The sequence below is a fragment of the Enhydra lutris genome, unplaced genomic scaffold, assembly GCF_002288905.1.
Source record: "Enhydra lutris kenyoni isolate GAN:26980312 unplaced genomic scaffold, ASM228890v2 scaffoldscaffold22, whole genome shotgun sequence".
NCBI classification, from domain to species: Eukaryota; Metazoa; Chordata; class Mammalia; order Carnivora; family Mustelidae; genus Enhydra; species Enhydra lutris.
Window position 1 is genome coordinate 18,541,238 of NW_019154106.1, and position 23,176 is coordinate 18,564,413.

Below are 23,176 nucleotides of genomic sequence, written 5' to 3' on the forward strand. Positions count from 1 at the left end.
AGTAAAAGTCCCTTTTTGGGAGCAGATTCCTGCCTCCCTTCGGGGTGCAGCTAGGCTTGTGGGCCGGTGGTGAGGACAGCAGATCAAGAATACAGACATTGTCTAACAAGACTCTAGGTCAGCCTGGCCAGGCATGGAGTCCCCACCCTCTGCCATCCTTAGGACGCCCAGCCACACCGTGGCCTGGGAACACAGTAGTAGTACCATTTTGCAGAGGAGTCCTCTATAGCTCAGAGGCCCCCTCTGGGGAGAGGCAGAGCTGGGAGTCATCCCCAAAAGCCCATGTTCTTCCTGAGTGGGACACATGCCTGCGATTCCCGCAGTCCCAGCAGATTTATCTGTCCCTGTTCATTGTGTCCCCCTGCCCTATGAGAGACCTGCTTTACCTGGAACGATGCTGGCATACAGTAGGGGCTCAATCTATGCTTGCCGAATGAACGAATAAATGACACCCCCCCCACATCCCCAGTAGTCTCCACAAAACTGCTCCACGCGGGGCTGGAGGACGCCCTGAGAAGCTGAGCAAAGTGACATTTCTGGTGCAGGGCATTCTGGACACCTACTCTCCCCCCTCCCCCCACCTGCCTAAGGAGGGACAGGGAGGCTGTGGCTCGGGCTGCCTGACTTCGTTTCCCCGCCCGCCCAGGCCTGGCTGAGGCCCAGGAGTGGTCTTTCCTGGAGATGGTCAGTGCCAAGTTCGGGAGCTGGCGGGAGAAGGGAGGGGCAGCTCCGTCCGTTGGCGGAAGCGCCACCTCGTGGCGGTGGCCGGACTCTGCAGCCGCCTCCCTTTCATGCCCCCCCCCCGCCACGCCCCCGACTGGGGCGAAAGGGGTTCAGGGTTCATTAAGACCGCCCTTGTGATGTCGACAAGTCCCCAGAGGCCCTGAGCCTCCCACAGAGAAAGGGGCCTGATCTGGACGCACAAGCCGCATCCCCTCCCACAAGGCAGTGGTGTTGATTCTCGGTCAAGGGTTCACTCTGGACCTTGGGGGAGGCTTAGCCAGAGAGGAACACGGATGGGGTGGGGGGTGCGGGGGGGCAGTGGGAGGAAGACTGTGGGATGACTCTCAGAGCCTGCCAACTCACTGCTGGAGGCTTGCTCAGATGAGCCCAGAGTCCAACAGTGACTCAGGCAACAGACAGACTCCCCTGGGCTTCCCACACCACAGTCCCTGCAGCGGGGGACCCATTGGGTCCTGGATTTAGGATGTGGAGACTGAGGTTGGCTGGGCAGTGCAGGCCATGGGGGATCTCCCTGAGACCCTGTGTGTGCCTTGCTTTTGGGGAGCCAGAGAAACGGGGGGCTTTTACTTACCTCGATGGCCAGCACCCCTATGGCGAGGGCTCCAGCCAGGTAGACATAGGTTTCAAAAGCGTTGAGGATCACTGTGTAACAGCCCTGGGAAGGAAGGACCAGAGGTGAGGTCATAGCTGGAGACAGTCTGGGGTCAGGGGCCAGCATCAGGACCGAAGCATGAAGCCTGGGAACTGGCCTGGGGCCCCAAAACTCGGGCAGCAGCAGGCTTACCCTGTCAAACCCAATGGTTGGCACCACTGGGTGAGCCTCCCCCAAGGTCCAGAGCCCATCCCTCCAGGCCCCTCTAAATGGATGGATTCCTGTGCTATTACTGATCTCTCAAGCAGTGCTGGGGATACACACACTGAGACAGAGGTGGATATAGACACATGAAGAGAGCGGGAGTGGCCCTTTTGATGCCCTCACCTTGAGCCAGTCTTGCCCTGCTCACTGTGCTCCTGCCCTACTGGCCTTCCTCTGTTGGTTCCTGGAGCACACCCCATGTTCTTTCCCACCCCAGGGCCTTTGCATATGCTGCTCTTGCTCTCTGGCAGGAATGCTTTTTCCCATGCCAGGAAAATGAGGGTGTAGCACTTTATGTGGACAGTTACAGCAGCCCCCACACTCACAACCTGCCAGGGAGCACGTGGGGGAGCACTGCGGATAAAGGAGAGAAATGTGATGCTGTGGGGAAAGAGGGCTTAAGATCACCCACAGAGATGGGGAATATGGATGGTTTCCTATTTGTGGTCACCCCTCTGGCCTGGAGTCAAGCTCTAGCAAGGTCATCATCTACTGGGAGACCCCCTGATTCGTTTCCAGCAGGAGAACACATCCCTGACTTGCCCGGGTGACTGTCTTGACCCAGGGAAGGCTGAGAAGAGCCGGAGAAACTGCTCTGGTGGGTTTGACTCTGAGTGTTCATCATGGGTCACCTTCTTGAGGGATTTCCTTATTTCTGCTCATTAGAGGTCAATGGTAAACAGTGGTGGACTAACTCAACATCCACAGAGGAGTGCCTTCTGCTTCGGCCCTTGGTGGCCATGTAACTGAGTCCTGGCTATCCAGGTCTATACAGATGTCCACTGGGGCTTTCTGGGAAAGACACTGGTGCCACACTTTCCCTTCTCTCTGTCTTAAACGTGGGTGGGATGTCTGGAGCCATGGCAGCCATTTTGCCACCAAGGAAAGGCCACAAAGATCATGGAGGCCAGGCTTTGACAGATAGGACAAAGCTACTGATATAATGGGGAAAGCCATTGCCTTCCAGAATTCTTGCTATGTGTGAAACACAGAGGGCATCTGCATGAGCCCCTTGAGGTGGGTTTTGGGGTCCTTGCATTTAGACTTTTGCTCACTGATTCAAGACTGTGATGGGGATGCCAAGGAGAATAGGATCTCATGAGGAACAGAAGCACCGTGAACTCAGGCAGCTGCACAGGGACCTTCCCAAGGAGCTCGGATTCCAAAGTCATGCCCGGGAGACGGAAGGGGGTGTCATCATTGAGGATGAGCCCAGAAATAGGAAGCTTACAAGGGTGAGACTCTACAGGAACAGGGCCCATGAGGAGCCTTCCTGAACAATCCATAGGTGGCCTCAGGACATCGGTTTGGCTCTGGGCGCCGGGCATTCCAAACAGCAGGGCCTTAGACAAGCTAGATGTTCCTTTGCCTTTTGTAGGAAGCTGAGGTGGTCCATGTGTTTTATGGAGCTGTCCGTGGCCCAGACTCCTCTCGTAACGCCCTGACATCCTAGGGGTACACCCTCCGTGGCCAGGTCCTGGGGCAAAGGAGGAGGGACCAGCCCAGGGCTTTAAGGACAGGACACAAGTGGTACCCTTGTACCACTTCTGCTCGCCTCTCCTTGGCCACTGCCTGGTCCCCTGGCCTCACTGCCGGGGAAGAAGGAAGTGCCACTTTTCCCTGGTGGCGATGGCATCACGCCACCTTTCCAAGGAGGACAGCCAGCTGGCTCTGCGACGGTATGAGGAAGCTGAGGTCCAGAAAGGGTGTCGTGGTCCAGGCCTGCCGGACCTCAAAGCCTGAGCCCTCCCCTGCCTCCCCTCCATGTCCTGCAGCCTCTCTGGGAGGCTGAGACCCAAGCCCCTTGGTGGTCCTCCTTGCCCTGAGCTCACAGTGGCCTGATCTCAGGGCCCCTGAATGTCATCACCTGATACCATGTGTGCGGCGGGGAGGGGTGCTAAGTTCCAAGCTGAAGCTGGAAAGACCTCATCAGAGGGCCAGGGGCAGGCCTCAGCATGCGGCCCCCCTCCACGGGGCTCTCCGAGGCCTGCCCTGTGGCCCCCATCCCAGGCCCTTCCAGCTTGGCATCTGGTTTTCTTTTCTTTTTCGTGATCATAACATGTGAAATTATTACTTCTAGTTTACTCCTTGGTTAGCATGAGCTTCCTTCAACTAGATCATGAGCCCCTTGTCTCCTGCCTCCTGCTGTGTCCCCTGCATCTGGAAGTTTCCCAGGAGAGCCTCACGAGAAGCCTAATCAAGGGAGGGGTGTGGGGTGTGTCCTGGGCTCATCCTTGTTCTCCCCCTGACTCCCCCTGCCTGGTCTCTCACACCCCCATCGAGGGGCCAGGGGCCCAGGGAGGATTGCTGCTCCGTGGGAAGGAGGCACCAAGTACAAGGGCACGATTTGTCTCACAGCGGGGGTGGGGGGGAAGCAGGCGCCATGTGTCCCCCAGAGACGGCACGTGCCAGAAGGAAAAGGCTTTCTTCCCAGGACCCAGATAAAGTCCTCAGGTGGCAAGAGAAGCAAAGAGTCTGATAGTTTCCCTGACCTTGGAGGAGAACCTTGCCCCCTGGGGGTCAGAAGGGGCTTCTATATGGCACAGAAGGTGAGCTTCCCCCAAAATAAGATCTAAGGAGGGGCCCCCTCTATGTAATTCAGTTTGGGTTCCAACCAGCACTGTCAGAAGCTCAGGGAGAGCCCCGCCTGGAACACAGCGGAGTCTCAGCTCCCCTTCAGCCCCAGACCAAAGGCCCACTCCTCCGGCTGGGCCATCGCGGCCCCATCTGCCACCCTCATCCTTCATCTACTTCAGCTGGATCCCAGGGGCTTGCTTCCTAGCCCCACTGAGGAGTCGCCTACAGTGACCACCCCTCCAGACGATGGCTGGGGTGCTCCAGAGCCTCTGTGCCAGCATTGCCCCCCACCCCCCACCCAGCTCTGGCCATCCAAGGCCCCCTGCCTGGGGAGCAGGGCCTGGTACCTGCTTGTTCAGGAACAGGTCCCTTCCCAGCAGACACTCCTCCCTGCTCAGCAGGACCCCATCCCGAGTCTGCGGTTCTCTCCGACAGCAGGCCTCAGGCACCTCGTCGCTGTCCAGAGTCAGCAGTCGGAAAACTGATGCAAACCGGAAGTCTTCGGGCCCGTTGACGCCACAGCAGCCAAACTAGGAGGACAGCAAAGGGAAGAGTCTGGGGGGGGGGAGGTGGTGGGAGCTGGGCCCAGGGGGCAGAGGTGGCCAGACAGCCTCCCCCAAGACCCCCATAAGGCAAAGAGCAGAGTCAAGACTCAGCTAGGGGCTGACTCTGTCTGCTGCTCCTGTGTAACCCTGGGAAAGTCACTCAACCTCTCTGAGCCTCCAGTGCCCTCCTGTGTAAAACGGGGGGTGACGGTGACAATGACAACCCAGAACACTGCGTGGATGGCGATTCTGAGGCCCAGGCTGGGCTCAGCGGGCCAGCCCTGATCAGTTGGTGATGTCTGGTACAGGTCCGTGAGCCAAGTGGGCTCTGGAGGCGGGATGTTCGCTGCACCTGGCATCATGGCTTTGAATGCTCATGGCATCCCTGGGGGCGTCACTCACCGTGATCATGACCGAGTTCCAGGTGGCGGAGAAGACATCTGTGTCATTGTTGCCCTGGTAGTGCTTGGTGAGCTCCTTGGTGAAGAACTCGCGCGTGAGCTGGAGGGAGAGGCAGAGGGTGGGCTACGATCCCCCCTCCCTGCCACCAGCAGCTTGGGGCACCCCGCCCCAGCCTGGTCTCTTCAGCTAGCTGCTTCTGGAGGAGAGGCAAGGCCTAAGGGCTCCAGGGTCAGGGATTCTCCCAAGCCACTACCTTGGGGTGGCTCCTGAGTCCCCACTCCAGGGCGTGTGCCCCCCCCCCCGGATCACTGGGATCCCCTGGATCACCAGCTGGAATACGAAGTCGACACACACACGGGGATCCCAGAAGCTCTCTCCACCCTGCAGCTCTTCTCAGAAGCAGGGTTTATCCAGGGTGGGGGACTTGCCCCTCACCCCACTCCCTCCCCTCTAAGCTGTTCCTCAGAGGCACAGGTATGCCCCAGGTCCCTAGCCCTGAAGAAGGGAGTCTGCAGATCCGGTTTCCAAAGGTCCTGGGAAGGCGCTCCCGCCCCCCACATATTCTCATAGGGCCTCCCCACCATCCTCCCTTCCATCCTCACTGCTGCCGTGAAAGGACTGGGCCCCGCGTGGTGTGGTGCCGGCAGGAAGGCTGCATTCCCTGCGCACAGAGTGGCTGCCTCTTCCTCTCTGTCCACGGCTTGCCTCCTCCTCTGGACCAGCTCGTGTGTCCAGACCCCTCACCCCTCTCTTTCCTTCCACCTCCTGTTTCCAGGCACCCCCCATGGCTGGCCGTGCCTGGCCGTGCCTGGCTCCTATAGACTCCGGACGGGGCTGGTGCCCTGGGTGGTTGGAGCTCCTGGAAAAAGGCGGCTGGTGAGGGCAAGTTGCCCAAACTGCATACTGGCCGGGACCTCAACCGAGAGGGCCCTGCTCTGTCCTCCTGCACGTCACATACCCCAGGGCCTGGGGACAGCCTCGCCAACCAGCCTCTGCCAAACGACTATTGCTGGGCATGCTATGGAATGGAAGATTCCAGAATCAGGTGTGGGTTGTATCAGGTGCTTTGGAAGAGCAGAGACTCTAAAGGACCTTCTGATTCTACCTTCTGGAAACACCTTCGCAGGAAGAGGGTCTCTGGGATAGTGGGTCATGATTTGGGCTGGAATTGCTGGCTGAGAGGCTGCCGACTCTGTGAAACCCTGTCTGAGGAGGGAAGGGGCTGGCCCCCAAGGGAGGCCAGGACAACGGGGGCGTGGGGGCCCGCACTTACATTTTCCCTGAAGATGAAGGCCAGGATGGCCGCTGAGAGCTCCGCCAAGAAGATGATGAGGATGAACAGGAAGAACTGTGAAGAGAAGAGGTTCGTGAGCCCTGAGGGTGGTGGGAAGGGGACAGGCGACTGCTCGCTGATGCCCCGGTCCACCTGTCACACGGTTGACCCAATGTACCAATTTCATGAGACGAGGGACCCTCACTGCCCTACCTCAGACATTTTTTCATAAGCAGCCTACCAACAAGTCATCTTCAGAGTCAGCAAGCTTATAATACAAATAGGAAAGAGTAAACAAACAAATATGGCTTCCGAGCAAATGGCACCCCTTCCACGATGCCCCTTGTGCAGTGTTCAGCCTGAACAACGTCACCTGGTAGCCCTGGAAGGTGATTGAAGTTGACCTGTTTGGGCCCTCTCCACATGGAAATCTGGAGTTCCTTAGGGACCCCAGACTGGCTCCCCAGCCCCCGTACCCTCAGCGCCACCTCTCCCTGCCTGACCACCTCTCCTTTCCATAAGCAGTGGGGAATTGATGTTGACCTTCAGGCACAATAAAGGAGCAAGACGGGAGGGGAAGTGATGGGCCCATTAACACCGGGAAACACAGGCGCTGGAGTCTGAAATCTAACAGACCCATCTCTGCCCTACTCACTGCACTTCTCGATGTTCTCCAAATTGTCCACGATGCCTCCTGCCTGGGGGCCACCCCCCCCGCCAGGAAGGCTCCTCCCTTCCTCGTCCACCAGCTCCTCATTTTCCAGACCAGGCTCAGCCCAGCCCCTCTCCTGGTGGGAAGCCATTCCTGGGGTCCCCCACATCGCAGTGCCCCCCAGAGATGCCTGCCCAGCAGCTGCTGCAGCCCCCACCCCCCCAATATCACGAACAGAAGCATTCCCCATGCCTGCCAGTGAAGGTGTTGGTACACGGCTGCCAGATGGACAAATGATCCTGGACTGATCCGCTCACCCTAATGACCTTGTTCTCTGCCACATCGCAGACCATGGTCAGTGTGGACACTGCTTTGGCTGAGAGCCATGGGCAGAAGGAACAGGAGATGACTTTGCCTTCATTACTCCGCGTTGCAGAAGCCCTCGGCATTTCCAGTCTGTGGCCATCCCGGAGCTGTCAGCCCACCTGGAGACCACCAGCAGAGGACCAGATCCCCACTGCCCACGGTTCCTGCACACCCTCGCAGCCCCCACGGCCGGCTGCCCTGAGATGTGCCGGGGCTGGAAGGAGGCAGGAGTCCTGCCCTCAGTGTCAGGACAACTCAGCCTCCTTGCCTCCCTTCATGTGGCTTGGGATAATCATGAAAACTCCTTTGAGCCTCAGTTTCCTTGTCAGTAAAATGGGGATGCTCACATCCGCTCCTGGGATCATCATGGGGAATCCTGAAATAAGGGGTGTGCAAGTTTCTGTCTGTCGTCAGAAGCTGAGCAAAGCTTGTCGCTGAGGCTCCTCCAAGTGTAGAAGGACCTCGGAAGCCAGCTCCCATGGGAGCCCCGGAGGGCCTGGCTCTCAGGGGTCCGCTCAGCGCCGGCTTCACACAGACACCCGTTGCTGCTGGCAAGCCCCTGGTACCCCTCCCCTGGATCGCATCTCTTCCAGGTGGGAGAAGGTTTCTGTCGCTTCATCCTCATCCCAGGAAGACCCCAGTCTTGTTCCCTCCCTGACTTTGCAGCTCTAACAGCAGCCGCCCTGCGCAGGCCCTGGGGTTTCTCCGAACTGCTTGGGCAGTGGACAGAGAGTCTTGGGATGGATTTCTAGATGGTCTATCCAGGGTGGGGACAGAAAACAGCCCCGAGACCTGTCAATGGCTTCATTTGTTTTTAAATGTCCCACCCCAAGGAGGACGGCTTCACTCCTCTTCCCTAATGGTCTCCTTCGGCAGCGGGCTCACTGGTCAAGCTGCCTCCCACGTGGGCTCCGGCTCACAGACACTTGGTCGGCTCTAGAAGCCGATGTCCATCCCATGGCCTTTCTCTTTAGCCCCCACACTGGAAGAAACAAGCCAGAGAAGGGAATGACTATTCCAAAGGTGGGCAGCCCGAAGATGCCAGAGCCAAACCTTTCCTCTTAATCCGGCAATCTGTTCTGCCTCTTCCCTCTCTGCTGGAAAGCACGTTCAGGACTGGCCTGAGGGATTGACTCTTCTGAGCCCTGGGGGTCTGCTGGGGGCAGAGTCCCCGCCCGCCTGGAGGGGAGAGTCCCAGAGGGCCTCCTGTGCCCCGGGGCAGGCTGCCCCCCACCCCCAGCCCCATTGGACTCCCACTGTCCATTCTGCCAACCCCACCAACCCCACTTCCATGAGAGTCTGCCGGCTCTCATCCCCGTGACAGTGAAAGGCCCCAGGCAGGCCTCCTGGCCCTTCTGTGTGGTCGGTGATGGATGGGCGCCGGACCTGTCTTACACGGCCTGCACGGGACCTCCTCCCTGCCCTTGCCCTCTTGGTGGAGTCACTGGCAGTTCCCAGGCTTGCAAAGAGCAGCCCTGGAAATGGTTTCCATCCTCAGCGAGGCGACGGAGCTGGCTCTGGCTACGGATCACAGCTGAGATGGTTAGAAAGTGCAGATGAGCCAGAGCCTAGGCCGTGTGCACGCCGCGTACTCAGCGGCCTGGGAGCGTGGTGCCCTCCCGGACGGTGAGGCTGGGCGCTTTGCACAGGCCGAGGCCGGCGCAGCAGAGAGCCGCTCAGAGGTGGGTCAGAACCAAGAAGCTGGCACAGCTTTCCCGAGGGCGTGGGCTGGTGCGGCCAAGTCCCGAAACAGTAACGCCAGCCAGCCCTACTGAGAGCTCACCACTGAGGTGCTGAGGACAGTCCAAGGCTCCTTTCCCGGGGTGCTCTGGGCAGCCTGGTGAAGCCGCCATGGTTACCACCAACCCCTCCGGTTACCCGGGGGGAACCTGGGACCCAGAGTGCGTAGCACATAGACCCATAAGAGCCTCCAGGTCTGAAGACTTTCTGATGGCCTGTAGGGTTTCCCGTGGACCAACCTAATGCTTTCAATTTCACATTTGTCAGGTGCTTGCCTGTGCTGGGAACAGAGTTAAGCAAGATGCACATTTTCTCCTTGAGCCGTGGTCACAACACTGTGGCTGGGAAAGCGGTAGCATCATCTCCATTTTACACAAGAGGAACCTAGGTTCAGAGAGGTTAAGTAACCGCCCTCAGGTCACACAGCCAGGAAGTAGCGGAGCAGAGATTAGAACCTAGACTTTTCTGACTCCAAAGCCCATGCCCTTACCATGCCTCTAAGACCACCTCCTCTCTGTCCCTTTATTCCAGGGCTACTCATTGAGCACCTAGTGTGTACCAGGCGCTATGCTAGGTCCTGGCAAACTCATATACACAAGGCAGATGTGGTCCCCAGCAGCACGCAGCTTACGTTGAGCCGAGGTTCATAATTCCTGAGATGAAATTCAAGAATGAGCCTAGTAACTCACTGAAGGAGAAAGAAGGGCTCTCCAGAGGGCGGGGGCCTGCAAATCTCCATTGCCATTGCCACTGTCCCCTCCTGGAGTAGGGTTTCCCCAAGCCCTAGATGCCACTTCCGCCCTCTGGCCTTCTTCCCAGGAAATGACTTCCTCTTGCTTACCAGGGTTACTGCTGGTTATCTGGAGGGGCTCCCCCTGGATCCGGCCACAGGGCTTGTCCTGACGCCTCTGGCCTTCCCGGACTTCCCCTCCTGAGACAGGGCCTTTCCCAGGGGTTTTGAGTTAATCTCGCCTCATCCCATTTGCCTAAGGACACATTTGCCAGTAATTCCCGAACCTCAAATGTTCACCATTTTGCTTCAGATGGAAAAATTAACGAAGGGACGGAAACTGCGATTTTGCCTCCCCCCACAAATATTTCCAGACTTTTCTAGCCTATCTGCCCATGGGCACATCTAGTTTCAGTTCTCATTTCTAACAAATGTTTACCAAATTTACATCCTTTTTGTGTCATTCAGCTCATTTATGTCTTCTAAGTACGCACATCTCAGTTTGCTGTTCTCCTTTCCGACCTAGCATCTTGGTCATCAAAATATAAAAAAAAATTCTGAATCTTTAAATAAAAAGATTAAAAACCTGCTGTGAACGACTCCTAGGCAAGCAACCATGAGAAAGGTATGCCACAAAATGCCCATTACAGGCTGAGATTGTCCTATTGTATGTGAAAAGGGTGTAAAATTGATTGACGGGAGGGTTTGGAAACTGTACCTTTAGAAAAATTGATCATTAGGTGATGTGGTCATTAGGCTGAGGGTGGTGGGGCCCTGGGGTTTCAGCCTCAGAGTGGGGGTAGGGGAGGGGATGCTCTGTTACCCCAACCCCAGCTCTCCCTATCGGCCCAGGTGGCCAAAGTCACTCCCTCTAGGTCCTGTTCATGACAAGTCCTCCCTTCCTCCCTGAAGGTTGAGGAGCAGGGCTGCCAGGCTTCTCGAAGGCCCCCGGCAGCCACGAGGGGTGGGACTTGGTGCCCCTCTTCAGCTGGGACCACCACACGGCCAGTTCTGGTCAGAATAGAGAAGTGGTTCTTCTTATTTTTTGAAGTCATGAGTCTTTTTGAAAACCTTCCAGAAGTTGTGGCATCTCTCCCCAGAAACATACATGTTCACACAACATACACACACATATAGACACACACACACACACACACACACACACACACACACACACAAGGCTCTAACGTAATATTTTGCACATAATTCTAGGTGAATTTCAGACATGTGAGTCTGTTTTAGGCCTGAGACACAGGGGACGTGGGTCCAAGAGTCCCCCGTCTGTGACTCGCACTGAGATCTCAGTCTAATAGGCGCTGGCCTTCAGAGAGGTGAGGAGAGGGATGGGAGGAGAGGGACAAAGGGGAGGCGAGAGGACACAGGGGAAGTAGGGAGAGAGGGGCAAAGACTAGGAGAGCTCAGGAGAAGGATAAGGAGAGGCAGCAGGAATAGAAAGCAGGAGATAAGAGGCAAAGAGACAGAGGTAGAGAAAGAGCAAGAAAAGGATGAACGTAGGTGGGTCTCCTAGATCTCGAGACTAACAGAGAGTAAAGGGAGGACGGAGAAGGTGGCAGAAGAGAGGGGTGGAAGGGGCTGCCTTAAGGACTGGGCCCTGGCCACAGCCGGGACTCAGCTGTCCCTCGGGGGCCTGGAGGGAACCTCAGCTGGTCCCTGGGTCTCGGTCTTCTCCACAGGGACCCATGTGCCCATCTAGTGGCAGGCTCAGAGGCTGCCTATTTGTGGAGAGGACTTTTAAGACCCCCAGCCTGCTCCCAGCGCAGTGTCCGGGCCTGCCCTCCTGTCTTGGCTTCAGGGATGAGATCCAGGGGGTGGCAGAGCTGAGGCGAAGCGGGAAGAAGAGAGACTGGCATGACGTGGGACCCACATCCCAGTTCCTTTTGAAGTCCCATGGGCTCCCAAGCCTCCGTGGGCCCCGGGGCAGGGGGGGGGGGGTTGCTAGAGAGGGCCTTCCGCCAGGGGGCGCCAACAGGTTTCTTTGTTTCTCTCCAAATGCAAAGTTTGCTGTGTCCAGGCCGCTGAAGGCCAAAAGGGACTAGGGTTCCAGAGTCACACATCTCACAGCTGATTTCACTTCCTGCTTGGGATGTGGGGAATCTCACTGTGACATGAATGGGGGCCCGTACAGACTGCTCTAATCTGTAGGGGAGTGGGGAGGGTGCGTGGTGCCAGATCTCCACTTCCCAAAGCCACAGGAACAGACACATTGTCCTCCCACTGACCAGCCCACATCCCTGATCGCCTAATTCCCGACCCCTCCTCCCACTCACCCACAAGGAGCACCCATACCCTGTCCCGCCCCCACACACTTCCCCAAGCGCGCTGTCTTCACCTGGCCCTGTAGTGGGACTAGGCTCCAATTAGAAGCTCTCCAAGCCCTGGGCACCCACAGGCCCTCTACTGGGGCAGGAGACCCATCCACCAAGGTCAGGAAAGTAGGGAGAGCCCCAAAGGACACAGCCCATGGGAATACAGAAGGCCAGAGAAACAGACCACCCACCAGTGGCCTCATTTGGTGCCAACCTACAGCTAAGTTGCCCCACGGTTTAGCAAGGGAATTCACTAAAGCTCAGAGAAGCTAAGAAACCAGACCCAAGCCCCATCATCAGGTAGGGGACAGAGCAGGACGCACACTGAAACCCAGGCCCGCCGGCCGCCCTCTCATCCCTTTGCCCCCACCCCCCCATGCCTGTCCACCGGGGACACTCCCAGAGGACTGCCTACCTAGAGCGTGACGGCTGAGTCTCTGCAGTGTAGATACAGCCCCCCCACTCTGCCCCAGGGCACCCATGGGTGGGGTGAGGGTGGGCTACTCACGAACAGCAGCAGACACTTGTTCTCCCGGACGGCCCCGCAGCAGCCCAGGAAGCCCAGCAGGAAAAGCAGGCCGCCCATGGCCAGGAGGATGTAGGCGCCCGTGATAAGCAGGGGGTTGGCGGCCACGATCTCCCGGAAGCCGGTGGGGTCCACCATGACCCAGATGCCGATGCCCAGCAGGCAGGCCCCGCCCAGCTGCTCCCAGGGCGGGTTAGGAGCGGGGAGAAGAGACAGACAAGGTGGGGGGGGTGGTTAGGCACTCCACATGCACACCGTTACCCCCACGTGTGGCCCCATGGTAAGCCAGGGAGCCCCTGGGAGCCCCAGAGAACTGGGCAGAAACCTGATTTGCCAGAGACCAGGGTCCAAGGAATGTTTTTCACTGTTTTGCATTTTCAGGGTTACCCAGACCTTAAGGGCGTCCTCTAAACCCAACCTCTGATCCACGCCATATCGTGGGCTGCTGGGGATCATGTCCCGGGGAGTTTATTTGCCACTTTTGGAGTCTCCTTAAATGTTAGCGCTGCAGGATAATGAGGTCACTAGTGCAAGCCTCTGATTCCACACTGAGCCCCAGAGGGGGCCCATGACTTGCTCAAGGTCACACAGCAAGTTTATGGCAGAGCCAGTGCTGAATCCCAGGCTTCTCTGACACAAAGTCCACGGCACACCCTCTGAGGCCTCTACCATGCTAGGGGCTGGGAAAACGTGGACACAAGCTGGCCCCTTTGTCCTCAACAGGAGGTCTCATCAGCGTGGGCTCACCACACTCAACACCGCTCCTCGAAAGCCTTCTTGTTTATGTCTTCGTGTCCACGGCCCATCTCTCCGTGCCTTACTCATCTTTGGAGAGAGGCAGCTTAGTCCAGAGAAAAGGTGGTGCCGCTTGTCAGCTGTGTGACCTTGGGTAAGTGGTTTAGCCTCTCTGAGCCTTAGCTTCCTCATGGGTAGAAGAAGATACAAACTCCCCCCCTGCCTAAGGTGACACCAAGGAAGAAAGGCCAGTGTGGATAGGAATGTTCTTAGCAAGTTTCAGTAAACATCTGGTCCATTTTCCTTGGGGACAGACAAGGACTGGAAGCAGATCTGTTACAAGAGAACAGTTAGGCCTCATCGGGTTTTGAACGGGGTGAAGTATCTGAAATCCCTGTGTGATGGGAGGACCAGAGGCTCCCCAGAGGTCTCCCAGAGGTCCTCCAGAGGCACGCGCCAGCAATGCCAGGCTGTGGCTAAGAGCAAACTGGTGAGCTCTGAGGGGTTGAGAGGGGTCCGCAGGCTGGCGGGCAGAACTGCACAGCTTGGGGCTTGGAGCAGGAGACAATATTTTTAGTACAGGGGTCACAGCAGGGGAGTGAAGGAGAGGCTGGAAGGACCCATCACTGGGCAGATTGAAAGAGAAGGCCCACAGGGACTGCTGATACACAGTCCCCACGGTCGCCCTGTGCCGGGCACCACCTTTCTCCTCCATCCCTTACAAATGCTCTGATAAAAGCTGCCTTCCTCCTCGTTGCTCTTAAGGTTTTGCGGTTCAACAATTGTGTGCTGAGGGCTGCTTCAAGGGCACAGACTGAGCTGCCTGAGGAGATACAGCCCCATTTCTGGTGGGGACCCTCAGTCTTGCCCAGGGTCACCCAGCTTGGAAGCTGGGTCCGGAATTCTCATCTGGAGGGCTCCCTGTGCTTCAGGATTATGGGCAAGGAAGGGACCCCACGAGAGTTGCTGGGATGCATGAAAAAATAGAAGGAAGAGAGAGAAGAGAGGCAGAGAGAGTCATTCATGACCAGAAAGGACCTCTCTTTCCCAGCGACCCTGGCCTGGAGGGCATCAGAGGACTTTTACTCACCCACGACCTGGCTGCACTAAGGTCAAAGGTTGAGGTGAGGTCAGGAGAGCTGGCCGGGGAGGGGGGTTTGGCTTAAGACTCCAGGAGTGTGGCTTTGCTCCTGGGAGAGGCCAGGGGCCCAAGCAGAGCCTGTGGGGGCTGCCGCCAGCAGGTGGGCTGGGCTGCAGGGCGCTGGGCTGGCCATCTGAGCGCTGAGTCTCTGGGCTTTCCAGTACAGAATCCATATGCTGGATGCCGATGGAGCTAAGCTAGAGAGTACTGGCACATTCCAGGCACTTCCTAAACGGATCTTGCTTAATTTTCAAAAAAACCTGTTGAGGTAGGTAATGAAGGGATGAAGATACTGAGGTTCAGAGAGGTGAAATGTGTTTCTGATCACACAGCTGGTAAAATGCAGAGCTGGCTTTGAACCCTGGCTGCTCCCAGTCCCAGAGAGGTTTCAGATTACATGGGGGCGGGGCGGGGCTCACAGCAGCTTGGACAGTCAGCTCTGAGGCCCGCAACTGCCCTGGGGCTCAGGGTTGAGGGGTGCTGTCTCAGCTGCCCTCTTCTCCACCCCCTGCTTCTTCCCAGCTCTCCACCAGGGGTCTGATCCTGTAGCCAGGACGAAGGCTCCTACCCTTTTGTCAGGGGGCCTGAATCGTCCCAGGGTCTGTACCAAACATCTCTCCGTGACCATGGGCTCTTCGGAGTGGGGCAGGTGCCACTGGGGGCCTCTCGTCCAGGAAATTCTGGCTGGCCGGGTCCATTTGCTTCTGGCACTGGCCCCTGTCCTGCCCCCAGGACTCCGCCCAGTGTGACTATTTCTAAGCCACGATCTGTTCTACCTGCCCAGCAGAGGCCTCGGGGGACCCCGGGCACGTTCCAGCAATACTTACAAATATGAAGAAATTGAAGACAAACATCAAATACTTCATGCAGCTCAGACAGTCGCCTTCCATGGTGTTCTACCTGCAAAAGAGCAAGCGCCTCAGTTTCCCTGCTGGGAGACCCCACCCGGAAAGAGCCCTGGCCCGTCCCCCCAGGGGTTCCAAGCGGTCAGCCCTGCCCCTGTGACCGGTGTTTCCTCTCTGGGAGGTAGCTCTTTACCTCGTGTGACCAGAGTTAGGAGTGAGAACTCGGGGAATCCACCCTGCCAGGGCTCAAGCCTAGTTCCTCCAGTCATTTGCTGTGTGGCTTTGGGCAAATCACTCCACCCCTCTGGAGTTTGCTCTTTCCAACCTGAGGAAGGAGATTAAAAAGAGAAGCTTCTTCCTAGCCGAATCGCGAAGGTTCACGGAGATAAAGCTGTGGCACGCTTAGAACGGCGTCTAGCAGGTGCCAAGCATCTAGGAGGGCTGCCTCGAGGCCCGGCCTGATGGCAGAGGTGAGACTTGCCTCAGGCTGAGAGCTTTTAGGAACTTGCTGAGGCCATGCAGCCAGATCAGAATCCGGGCCTCATAAACTTCCTGCCGCCCCACACAGCCTCCAGCTTGCAGGACGGCCTGGGGCTATTCCATGGGGCCAGTGGAGGGGTGTCACAGGGGAAAAGGGGGGGTGGGCGCCTACCTAGGGGTTCAAGCCCTCTTCCTGAGGCCAAACCCTCCTCATGCCCTGACTACCTCTGTCCTGAGACCTACGGCATCCCACCTCCCTAAGGAGCCTTCCCCGTCTCTGCCTATAAGTCTGCCCCCGGTATTGAGTCACTGCATATGATTCCGTTCAGCCAGCATTTACTGTGCATCGACTGTGTGCCAGGCGCCGGGGCCCGAAACCAACAAGATGCAGCCCTTCCGCAACCCCGGGGGAAGCAGGCAGCATCTGCTCTCACGAGTCAGACTTCAAGCCCATGGTCATGTCCATATTTAGTAGTCTGTATTGCCATACTTTCTTCATGACGGCCCCCCGGGGATTAAAAAGAGAAGCTTCCTCCCAGCCAAATCTTGAGGATAGGGGAGTGAATTGGGACAGGGGTCCGAGGTCCACAGGAGTTGAAAATAGCCGGGCCAACCTCCCCCAGCTGGTAAGGGGCACGGCTGCAGCTCAGCTTGGCCTGAGTCCCGCTCCAGGGGACCCCGGAAGGTGGTCTGCCCTTCTAGGACAGGACATGGTGCAAAGGGTTCTGGGAGTACGTGTTGGGTGGTATCAAATGTGGGGAAGACGGCACTTTGTTTCTTTCCACGGTTTCCCATCCTCCCTCCAGAGAGAGCTGGGCTCAGTGTGCCTCCCCCACAAATAAGCTTGATAAGTCCCGTTTACCCTGGTCATCGCCAGGCTTATTAGGATCAATCTACATCATCGCAATCTCCATTTGGGGAGCACCTGCTGTGTGCTAATACTATGACGAGTGCTTTCCACCTATGATCTCATTTAAATCTCCTAACGGTCAGTGAGGTGTGGGCATTGGTTATGGCAAATTTTCAGGTCAGCCTGGCAAGGTATATGTGATTATCAGAGAGATTATGGCCACAGAGCGTGCAGGAGGCAATGCTAAGGTCTGACACTGAAGCCCATGCATGGTGCCTAGGACACGGCGGGCTCAGCAAATCTGCCCCCTCCCCACCCCAGACCATAACCCGATGCCCCTCCCAGCAAGGAAAGCCTCATAGACGGAGCTACACTCGTCTCCTGCACTCCTAGCTCACTGCACTTGGTGATGATAGGACCAGCCCCGTGTGGCACTTTGGTCGAGGCAAGCGGGTTTTTAAAAAGTGCATTTGAATCCATGCAGAGAAAAGCAGAGACAGAACCTGCCGTTGGGGAAGGGTGTGCAGAAAAGGCTGGTGCCTCTCCTCTCCTCTCCTTGTGGTTTTTGCTGGTGAGCCAAGCATTGACCTGGGCTGGGCAGTGGCCACGGCACCACTTAAGGCACCTGGGAGTCCATGAGGAAGGTGCTGGGTCAGGCAGGCAAGGGCTCTGGGCCCCAACGGCTTCCCTCCTTAAGTTGCCCGGCTCCTGCCAGCTGCTCTGCTCAGCTGATTGTGGCCGATTGAGGCCAGAGCCGAGCAGGGGACACTGAGGCAGGGCCTAGAACATCCGAGCCAGATGCGCTTTCTTATTTTATTGGGTGGCAGAACCCAGTGCATCAGGCGACACCATGACGAACCCAAGGCTGCTCCAAGAGAAAATCAGGCAGTGACCCTGAGCTGAGGGCTCCAGGCTTGAAGTCTCCAGGCTCGAAGCCTTTGTGCTTCTGAAGGTGCCTGACCCAAGGGCTTTTTTTAGATCAGGTGAGAGGAGAAGGGGAACACAGGGTTCCTGGGGTCACCCGGCTGGTCGCCACCCCTGGGAATAAGGACACGAGCATTTAGTAGGTGTAGGGCCCCATCCTCCGCACTAGACACGTATGAACTCACAACAACCTACGAGATAAGTACAATCATCATCCCCATTTTCTAGAGAAGGAAACTGAGGCAGGGAGAGGCTAGGCGACTTGCCCAAGGCTGCAGCTGGTGAGTGTGGAGGTTGAGATTTTAACCCAGGCAGTCTAATTTGGAAGAACAAAGGATGGAGGGCACATGCGTGCGTGCGTGTGTGCGCGTGCGTGCGTGTGCATGTATGCCTGTGTGTGTGTGTGTGTGTGTGTGTGTGTGTGTGTGTGTGTGTGACTCTTCTTTCCTTCACTGAGCTGTGGCCTGACTTTATGAAATGTCATCTGCCTCCAAAGCTAGAAAGCTAGAATCTGGTGACACCACCCACTCCATTCCAGGGATCTTTCAAGCGCCCCCAGTCTCTCTGCTCCCACCTCCTCTCTCTCACCCAGATGTGGCCTCGGCCAAGGCCTGGTCTCCCTACTTCCAGACACTCCCCTTCCAGCCAGTGATCCCAGAGGGGCCTTTTGGCAAGGCACGTCATGTCACATCATGTCCCCCGCTAACTGCCTAGGCTCTCCAGGAGACCAGCCACCCCCTGCCTGTGGACAGTGAGGGTCTCCAAGACTCCCACAGCCACCTTTTTGTCCTCCTCTGCCCCATCACCAACATCAAAGGACAGTCCCCCGAGCTCACTTAGTGCCTCCACTCAAGCTAATCCCTTCTGCTGAGACTGCCTTTCCACCTCCTCCCTTCCCACCTAATCCCTGTTCATCCCTCAAGGCATCACCTCCTGCCCTGACAGCCCCCCCCCCATCCTGTCCCTGTCTTCCCAGGAGCTCCCACGGCCTCTGCTGATCTCCACCGCTGCCCCCTCCACACACACACTGTGTAGCATTACGTCACCAGCCTGGAGGCGTGGGATGGCAGCTGTGTCCTCCTCCCGGGACGCAGCAGGGATTGGTACGTGGTCTGGATTGCACAAAACCCGGCCACACAGTGAACGTTAATTAAACAGCCTGGGCAGGAAGCCTGGTGCGAGGCTAAGGGCTTTGTGGGCAGTGCGTCTTTGTGTCCTCCAACCCCTCCAGCAGTTAGAAAGAGGGGGGCATGAGGATCCACACAAGCAGGGGGCCTCCCAACTTCCTCCTTTCTTCTTTCTGCTGTGCCCTCCAGAGTGAGCACAGTCCCCACGTGGCTCCTTCTGATGTCCCATTGGCCTGTCTTTCTCTCCAGATCTCCTGATTGGCAGGATCAGGAAGACCTGGCCCTTCCTTTGTCCTGGGACCCATCCTCCCAGTGGAGAGTGGGAGGGCTGAGATTCCGTGGGGACCCCAGGTCTGGCTGGCCAGCTATAGAGCTAGCCTGTCTTCCGATTGGTCTGCGCCTGGGCCCACCTGTACTTGACCATCTTGACCCTCATCCTTAACTGTGGTCATCTCTGTCTCCTCCATCAGCCCTCAGCCCAGGCTCTCTGCCTCCAGAGCAGCTCCCCAGGAGGCTGTCTCCAGGCCCACCTATAGCAGTGCCCCTCCTCCATCTCCAGCCTTCTAGAAACAGCATGTCACCTGAATTTAAACATCGTGGTTCTGAGCATAGGCTCTGGAGTTGAACACACCTGGGCTCCAATCTTGGTTCTTCATCTTTCTACCACCATGTCTTTGCTAAATGACCCAAACTCTGGGAGCCTCAGTGTCTTTGCCTGCAAGAATGGACATCAAGGGCCCACATCGTGGCATGTGGTGAGAAGTCAGTGCCTTGCTGGCCTGGAGCGGGGTGGACAGCTCTTCCTATGGTCACACCAACCCAGCAGGTGTACGGGCCTCCCTGAACTCAGGATCCCAGGACAGTGCCCTAAACCCTAGGCGCTGCATTCGGACCCCCTCTCCCTTTGGTATCAGGCTGACCCAACTCCACACGTCTGCTGAGACTCGGCACTCTCATGTGCCAGCTCCACGGAGCGCGTGCCCGGACTCTTTCAATGACCCCATGAAGTGCGAAGCACTGTCCATTGTACAGATGAGAACACCAAGGCTCAGGGAAGCCAAGCGACCTGCCCAATATCCCAGGGCTTGTAAGCACGCCGCTCAGCCCACTCCAGATCCTGTGCTCCACCTGGTTCTGGGGGCAGCTTTCAGATAGAGAGAAGGGCAGAAGGAGCACTGGACTGGGAGTCCAGAGCCTGAGCTTCCTGCCCTGCAAGTCACTTCCTCTCTCTGGCCTCAGCATCTCCCTCTGCAAAACAATGGAGCAGTTTCACGACTTGTCAGTTCCTTCCATCAGGCTTGAACTTGTACTGGATGGGCCTCTAGAGGGCAGAAGGGACGGCCCGACTAAGATGCTGGTTGTCTGCAGGGGTCCAGGCTCTAGCAGGCCCCTCCTTGGCCCACCGAGGCAAATCTGCTCTCCATGGCAGGGTCTGGCTTTGGCTGGCTCTGGCTTTGTAGCAATTAAGGGGCATAATAAATATGGCAGCTCATAAACGGGCTCCCTGTATTTATTACGTACCGCGCTCATTACAGATTACATCTCATGGGTAGCTTGCGGCGTGCTGGGCTCCCAGACAAATGCAGTAAAAGGAGTGTGTCTCCTGGGAAGAAGAGCCTCTGACAACCTCAGAGGTGAGCAGGTAGAAAAAGAGACGATGGGAGCCAGAGGGTGGAGGGAGATCCAGAGGCCAAGTTTCCACTCCAGGGTGAGGGGTGTGAGTGGAGAGAGGGTGTTGGGGCCTGACCAGGGATTGAATCCCACCCCACCAAGCCTAGCTGGTGGCGGGGGGCAAGTTCCTAAACCGTATACATCTGCATGTCTTTGTCTTTAGAATTAGTATAAAAATAATGCTTTCCACGCGATGCATGGGAAATACAGAGCGCGGGGCTCGGCACATGGCTGCTGACACTAGAACAGCCAGTTACCAGCGGGCGGATATTAAATTCTTACCATGGGCCAAGGGATATGCACAATCTCAATCCTCCTAAAGTTTCAGGATAGAGGTAATGTCATCTCCACTTATCAGGTGAGGGCATTGAGGCTCAGAGAGGTGCCATCACTCATCCAAGGTCACACAGCACAGAAGTGCCTGAGCCAGGATTTAAACCCATGTCTGTCTTCATCATCATTTTCGAGAAGTGCTAATTCCCTTGCCCCCTTCACCTACCCTCCTCCACAATTCAAGCCTGTATTCATACCTCCAAGGCCACCTCATTTCTCCCTGTCCAGGGCAATCAGCCTTCTGGGTCATTAGCCACCGCCAGGGTGAAGTCACAACACCGATGCCTGTCAGTTCCACCTGCCACCAGGCATTTCTGAGTGTGGGACACATATCCTGAGCCAACTAGCCGGACAAGAGGGACAGACCCGGGAACCCCTGGTCCCTGCCTGGGTCCAGTGAGAGCTCCACTCACCCACAGTGCCTTTGGAAGTTCAGCGAATCACAGCCCAGTTCCCTAATTTACCTCAAAGGAGGGTGGTGACAGAGACAGTCTCCGGAAGGTTGGGCTGAGAAGAATCGTGAAACTATGAGGTCCAAGGGCTTAGCTGTTTCTCAGAAATGGTGTTCAAAGGCACTTATGAAGGAGCAAGGGAGGTCTCTCTGCTGAAGGGAGAAGATACACCCTCCCTAGGGCCCGGGGAGGAAAGGCCCACTGGGGTTTCCTCAAATCCTTGGAGGTGACAGGGACCTGGCCCTTCCACTTTCCAGTCTCACAGCCTTGGACAAGCACACAGCTTCTCTGGGCCTTTGCTTTCACATCTGTGAAATGGGGCCAGGAATGCTGGCCTCCTCAGGAAATCGTCTGGAACAAAGATTGAACGGGCACGGATGCAGAGCTCCTGGCACCACGCCTGGCACTCGACAGCTCTGTCCCTTCTTCCTTCCCTGCCCCCCAACCCCCCACCGAGGCGGCTCCTCTCCCTCCTACTCTCCCAGACACCAATACACAGGCCAAGTTCCCCACATAAGGACAGGGGAGGACTCAGATATGGAGGAGGATTTCTGAGTGGGGAGAGCGGTTCTCAAACAGGATTCCCTGAGACTAACAATTTCCTAAAGCTATTTTCAGGATTGCGAATAAACACTCAGAAATCGTCTGCTCTGCACCAGCTGCCTCAAGGGGCAAGTAGCTTGGGTTTTGGGGGCAATTAAACCAGCCCAGGGTGGGGACCCTACTTCTCGGGTTGTTCAGAAGTTCTGGCCCCCCGCTATGTATGACTTTGCCGTACAAAAATGCAAGAGAAACTTGCAGTGTATACCTAGGAAATGACTTGGTAAAGGCGGCACTGTTTGATAGAGACAATCCTTTTATGTCTTAGGGCCCAGAGGGATGAATTGTGGGAGTCGATGTTTTAGGCAGACTCGGCTTTGTGTGCGTTCAACTCCCCACGTGCAGGGGAGTGGGCGAGGAGCTGCGGTCCCAGCTGCCCTTCTATGCAGGGGTCCCGCCCCAGGGTGAGCATGGGGGTGGGCGTAGGGGGCTTGCTGTCCTGGATCTCATGGTCTCAAGGCTCCTGTTATGGTGTACCCTCTCTTGGCCTAGTGATGGCTCTGGGCTCACAGACGAGTGTTTCATCGTACAATGTGACCCCAGACACAAGTGACCATTTCTCGTACAATGAAACCAGGTGGCTCAGAGCTTTAAGGGGATTTAAGTGAAACTTTTCATTTCCCTAACAGAAATTCTTGGTCATGAGCTGGTAGGGCAGCTCTGACCAGTCAGATCCCCTCACTTTGGAAGCAAGAAAACAGGCTGAGAAATGGAAAGGGGGTGCAGACAAGTCAGCAGACCAGTTAGCGATGGATGTGAGCCGAGCACCCCGGTCTACAAAGGCCAGGTCAGGGCCCTGGGAAAGCGTTCCTGGCTCAGTCCTGTGCTTGCTGATCTCGGTAGCATGAGTCTCCCCTTGTTAGAACTCATGCTCCGTGAAGGCGGGGACTTGGTTCATCCACTGCCTGATTCCTAACATCCTGAGCAGTGCCTGGCACACAGTGGGTCCACCATTCAGACGTCTGAATGGGTGAATAGTGGGAAAAGAGAAACTGAGACAGAAAACAGCGCAGATCTTGCAAATCAGAGAAACAAAGAGCGGTCAGAAAGAGAGGGAAAGACAGAGAAAGGCAGACAGCAGGAGGTGACGTGGGCCAAGACAGACTGAGAAAAAGCTGAGGACGAGGCAGGGCATTGTCAGGGGACAGGGCAGCGGTACACAGGGAGAGCAGGGCGCCAAGGCTGACTTCTCACCTGGGCGGCGCTTTGGGCGTCAGCAGGACAGAATCTCCCGGTCAGAGGGGGCTCTCGTATGTTCTTTTATTGGCCCAGCTTGTCCT

The 23,176-nt window shown here is 56.8% G+C and overlaps 1 protein-coding gene across 3 annotated transcripts in view; it reads right to left on the reverse strand.

The window, feature by feature from the left end:
- Positions 1-23,176, reverse strand: part of LOC111150057 (tetraspanin 18) — a 173,767-nt gene that overhangs the window by 831 nt on the left and 149,760 nt on the right. The window contains exons 2-8 of one of the 3 annotated variants that reach the window (XM_022507387.1): positions 23,091-23,174; positions 15,442-15,514; positions 12,721-12,915; positions 6,398-6,472; positions 5,125-5,223; positions 4,525-4,707; positions 1,316-1,399 (exon numbers count right to left, since the gene is read on the reverse strand). In XM_022507387.1, coding sequence (XP_022363095.1) covers positions 1,316-1,399; positions 4,525-4,707; positions 5,125-5,223; positions 6,398-6,472; positions 12,721-12,915; positions 15,442-15,504 — 699 coding nt within the window. In that variant the 5' untranslated portion in view covers positions 15,505-15,514; positions 23,091-23,174. Of the gene's footprint in view, positions 1-872; positions 1,400-4,524; positions 4,708-5,124; positions 5,224-6,397; positions 6,473-12,720; positions 12,916-15,441; positions 15,515-15,652; positions 15,709-23,090; positions 23,175-23,176 lie in introns of those variants that run through there. The other 2 variants (XM_022507388.1, XM_022507386.1) reach the window with 2 other exon arrangements.